The sequence below is a fragment of the Agrilus planipennis genome, unplaced genomic scaffold (genome assembly GCF_000699045.2).
Source record: "Agrilus planipennis isolate EAB-ADULT unplaced genomic scaffold, Apla_2.0 scaffold2, whole genome shotgun sequence".
NCBI classification, from domain to species: domain Eukaryota; kingdom Metazoa; phylum Arthropoda; class Insecta; order Coleoptera; family Buprestidae; genus Agrilus; species Agrilus planipennis.
The window spans coordinates 2,335,174-2,340,874 of NW_020442464.1; the positions used below are offsets into that span (position 1 = coordinate 2,335,174).

Below are 5,701 nucleotides of genomic sequence, written 5' to 3' on the forward strand. Positions count from 1 at the left end.
GCGCAAGAAAGAGTATATTTGGTCATGAACGGCATCAGAAGATTCAAAAACATCGAAAAAGTTCATCATCGCATTTCTCACATGATTAATATACAGGGATGTTTTCAGGAAAATCCCTGAGTAAGTGACCGTAGAAAGCCATCAAAAACCTCCAGTCTAATTAATTAATTAAACACCTTCCGGAAATAAAGCTTTTGCATATAAGTGACGCTAGGCACCGTAGAAACTATTTTAAAAATGAAATGTTGTCTATGTACGGCGCATCTAAACATTACTAGCAGTTACCCGCTGCACTTTCGCCTATGATAATAATACACACATATATAAAACTGAAGAACTACTATTCTAATAAAAAATCGGAGAGCATGTCATTCTTTTAAATTTTTGAATATTACCTCACTCGACTGCATGTGAGACTTTTGGGAAATGTTTTCCACTATTTCAACCCTTTAGAATGCGATTTCCGCAAAAACCGTTCTTACTACGTTCTTGTGTAATAGTCAGAAAATCCTCCCAAAATTTCATTCAAATCGACTCACTATTTTCGGCACTGCGCTGATTATTCCCTTTGCGTACAGGTAAGACAAAATAAAAATTACACATTTGCTCGTGGGCATTTTTCCTTTCTTTGTAGCACGAGCGTGTGAAATATATTTTTATAACCATGTCCATCTGAAAATATCTCCTGTTTCTTTAAAAACTGTCTGAAACTATCGGAACTATCTTTTGAACAATGTGCAACACGCCTCTAAAGTTTATATTACTTTATTATTTGTATAAAAATATGGCTGAAGGTAACTGCATCAATTTCAAAGGATAATGCCCGTCCTTTGATGAATACATACAACAAAGATGTTATATTTTCATAATAATTAACTACCAACGCTTTATTAAAGTTAGGTAAAAGTTTATCAAATTCCATATTTGTAGTCTAATTATTTTGTGTATATAATTTTGTTAAATTGCAATTTCGCCCTGAGACAGGGAGAGTAAAGTAAGTCAGTTATGACAAACAGGATCAATGCGGTAAGTGATTTTTATTATTATTGTAACACCCGTGGCACCATCTGCCACACAGACGTGCTAAACATCGTATTTTTGACGTCTGAATATAGAGGCAGCTTTCGAAAGCTCTCACATCAATATTGGAAGGAAGAAAAGCTTCTTTCGAAGGTGTAAAGTAAACTGCAAGCGCGATAACGAAGTAAAGAGTGACATAATTTTTCATTTATCGTTTGAAACAGGTATTCAGTATTTCATGCTGAGAAATGCGATTTTAGAGTGCATCTATCTATCGGCGAATTTTTATCTAAAAAGCAATTTCCATGTGACACCAAAAGTTTCGTGGTGGAAACTAAAGCACTTCACACAAAGTTTCAAGACTTTTTAAGTGGCTGCAGATATTAGTAGTCGAAACTGCCTGAAATATTTTCTATTTAGGTATTTTAATGGCTAATTATATTCCCATTATCAATATTGATTCGTTACAGGGTGATCGCAATCAATCAGGAAATAAGAGCAAAATTAAAATAGAATAGAAATAAGTTGTGCCTAATTAATTTAAATAAGTAGATAGCTAATTTATGTTTAAAAGTAAAAAGAATGGTTTAAAAATATAACACGACCCTCACTTTATTAAAAAAAAATTAGTATTGCTTTTCTATCGATAAAGAACGAACAGCGATATAATAAATCAAAGAAGAATTGCGTTTCTAAAGGAAAACTGTTCAATAATTACGTAATAAATAATTAACTTAACAACCGACTGTTTTTTATCCTGTTGAATCCTTTTCCTATCACGAAGTGGTAATTCCAACTACTAAAATGACTTTTATATCACATTCAAAAGAAAAACTACCACCACAAGGTGGTTACCTCTCATTTGCGACAACTTTGAAAGAAGCAGAATGTCCCTGATTTATTCAAGTCATATCCTGGAATTGATGANTTCGACGTTTTGCCTCCTATCGCAAGAAGCATCTTCAGGAACTTCACGTTGTTGATGCAGTGACTGAACTGTTCAGTTTTTTCTTCAGATGACAGCTGCAGCCTTGGAGTTCCTGAATCGACGATGTGTTCCTGAAGATGCTTCTTGCGATAGGAGGCGAAACGTCGAAAAATTTTGACACCATAATCCGTCACTGGGATTTCATCAATAAGACGAAGCCAGAATCTAAAAATTTGAGCCAAGCCTAATGAAGGGTAGAAGGAAGTACGTTTTTTTGTACATTTCCTTTTAGTTCTATGTTGAGAGCTTTTCGAGCTGATGGGCTGTGGTCTATTTGGATTAACTCCTGACGTTTCGTCCACAATTACAGTGAACATTCTCGAAGACGGTGTGGTAGTCGCTGTAGCGCAACAACGGCTGTGAGCCTACACTGAACCATTAATTGTAATAATTAAGAAACTTGGAATAATTTTTACAGAAACATGTCAAAATCCAGATTATTACAAGTTACCTAATAAATTCTATTATTTCTACGTCATATTCAGTCATTTACAATCGAAAATTGTAATTTTTGCGTTGTCATAAAAATTTAGTTTTCTTCGTGTAGAGTATTATTACAAGTTACCTAATAAATTCTATTATTTCTACGTCAAATTCAGTCATTTACAATCGAAAATTGTAATTTTTGCGTTGTCATAAACATTTAGTTTTCTTCGTGTAGAGTAGTGTTTCGTCAATTTCCAGAAGCAAGAAAATTCTAACATATTTATTATTTACCTGTTTCACATCTTCCTGAAAAAGTCTGAGTGCTAATCTTTGGTGTAATTTAATTTTCTTTGCGTGCCATTTTTGTTCTAAAGCACGGTGATGATTTAAAATCTGGTGGATTACATCCAAGACGTGACTAGCACCTTCACTGTAATCTGCAGCCGGATTTCCACCAGGTCTATTTTCGTAATTGTTTGCTTTGTCTCCCTTTTTATGGAAAATAAAAAAAAATTAGCTAAATGCCTACTTATCGTAGCATTGCAAGTAATCGTTTCAAAAGCTTAAAGCTCTCACGTTTTTCTAATTACTATTAAGAAATCTGCGCTTTTGAAACGATTATCAAGTTAATCGCATAAGAAATAAATAGCTTAGTAAGTTGTGAAACGTGAATTCAATGAAAGAGAGCTAACTGCCAAATAAATTGGTAAAGAAAGTATAAAAAGTTAAACTGCAACAAATGCCTACCAAATAGTAATAAACTATGCTACAAGAAAATATACTCAAAGACAAAAATTTCGACTATATAAAATTTCCTTTAGCATTTTTCGATACGTTTAATTACAGCAGAATTAAAAAAAATTGAAACAATTGACGAATCACATCTCGCTATAAGTAGAAATCGTTCACACTTCAAATGTGTACTGTGATTGGTCTACTTCGCCTTGTAGCATCTAATTAGCCAATTTAGGTAATCTTTAATTGTTAATGGTACCGTAATTAAGTTTCAGATCAAAAAATTGAACAGAATTTTTCGAAGGACTACTGTTTTTTTGGCAATCAGCTTCTTAATATGAGAGAATTATAAAAGGAGATAGAAGAGAGATGTATTTACATGTTTCCTTTCCATCCCAGGTTGATTGCATATTTGGACTAAATGGTCAAGTTGATAAAGGAGCTTCTTACTTGTACTGTGGACCTGTTAGCAACCAACACCGAAGTTACGTCAAAGAAATATAAAGAAGACATTTTCAGATTAAAGTACAAAAATAATGTCACAAAGTAATGCCTTCAACCTGAACCCTTGTTAAAAGTACGTGACAGAAAACTATTTTCAGAGTACAACGATGTAGTAAAATGAAAAAGTGTCTCTACAATGTTATTAAGTAAAATAAGCGATAGACAAACAAGGGTATAAGTTTAATTAAAATTCCGTACGTTAAAAACAATTCCATTTTTCTTGTAATTATCGATAGACAATGGTAATTTATGGCACACTTGCAGCATTACATCCAGGCCGTTTAACAACGACTGATACGAATTATACACCTATAAATAATTAATTAATTACTCAATCTAACTGACGCATTTCCTCTTCTAAAAAAAATTTAGGCACATATCTACTTAGAAATCGAATCATAATAGACCTATTGAAGTCATTATTATACTTCGTTTACTTTCTCTAGCGATGTGACCTTCAGTTTGACCGGCGCAAAGTAGAAAAGAACAGCACTAGGCCAGAAAAGGAAGGAGACAACTGTCGGCCAAACTTTTAACCGGTGAGGAGCGTATAATCCGTACAGTACTGCACGGAAAAATTGACCATTTTATCCACTACAATTGTATTGCTCAAATGTGCTGTTATTGGTACCATTTACTACTGAAAATATCAACGAGATGTTTATTTATATTTGAAGACATATTAAAGGCTTTAACGCTTGTTTTCGACTCGCACTACTATTCATGATCGAACAAAACTTTTGGCAGGTACTGTATGAAAAAGTATGTTTAATGAACAAGAGTCGAGAGTATAATGAGCTTTTTTCTCCCTACCTACAATTTTGCCATCGCGCATCCAAGACATTAGAAGGGGCACATCGCTAGAGAAAGTAAATGAAGTATAACAACTAGTCTACTTTATTTCCATCGCTAAAAATCTAGCCGGCAATAATAAAAAATAAATTGTAAGTTATTTGCTTTTCTTAAAAAATTTCTTTTCTGTCCGTAGTATAGAAGTTAGAAGAAAATTAGTCAGACTTATCAGATGTGGAAATAGGAGTAAAGAAACTTGAATAATATTGCTGCTTTTTAATTTTCAATCTTAGGACTGACGACCTTCTAATGATGAAGTATAAATATATTTCCAGTAAGGTCACTTGCAAAAATACGAATTTTTCTAGATACGTGCCTGTCTAAACACTAATCTCGGTTTTCTCTAATTACAAAAATTGAAAGAAAATGTGTAAAATAATAGAGTCGGTTTAACATTTTTTTTCTTTCTAAATTAAACTCGTTATTATATTCTAATAAAAAATAAATTACTTCTCAAAAACATAATGACTGTAATATGTTTAGGTAGGTATCTATATCTTAAACATCAATAGACTTTATTTTATTATACGTGATTGTGCGCGTTGAAAGTAAAATTTTACAATCTGTGCGCAGCATTTCAAGAGGCAACGGAAGTTGGGCAACTGTCAACTAGAACTGTCATCGAAAACTGAAAAGTGCTTGATACTCGAAATTGATGACCATAGCCTAGATGAGAACACCGATTTAGCAATTTATCCGACAGTATTAGTACTTTCAAAATGGATTACATGTCCTTCTTGCAAGGCATCTTCCGCCAGCACGCATTAATTTGTCGTTCATGTTCATTTTGTGGTAGAGTCCGTTCACTTAGAGAAAGATACACGAAGCCAGATCGATGTGCGAGGACTGCCTCAATTAGCATAACTGATAGAAGTTGCTGCCAGATGCCTACGGTTGGAATTTCATCGAAAACATCTGACATATCGCTTACGTTGTACTTTTCTCTAAGTGAACTGACAATACAAACATAAACTTTCCCGCCACTGCATCAAGTACAATATATTTCTGGTGCTATGAGAAACATTCAACTGTTGGTGAAACATCAGTACTCCTACAAGAGGAGAACCAATCCTACACCAAGGCCATCTGGATCGAATATCAAACGCTTTTCCGATAACGCCAAAAATATTGCTCAAATCAAATAAAAATATGTATAAAATAAAAATAATATATATA

The 5,701-nt window shown here is 33.5% G+C and overlaps 1 protein-coding gene across 1 annotated transcript in view; it reads right to left on the reverse strand.

Annotated features, from left to right (window-relative positions):
• Positions 1-2,641: 2,641 nt before the first annotated feature.
• LOC108735500 (triple functional domain protein) overlaps positions 2,642-5,701 on the reverse strand; it is a 95,196-nt gene continuing 92,136 nt past the window's right edge. Inside the window, exons 8-9 of the mRNA XM_018467876.1 lie at positions 3,872-3,982; positions 2,642-2,923 (exon numbers count right to left, since the gene is read on the reverse strand). Coding sequence (XP_018323378.1) covers positions 2,642-2,923; positions 3,872-3,982 — 393 coding nt within the window. The remainder of the gene's footprint in view (positions 2,924-3,871; positions 3,983-5,701) is intronic.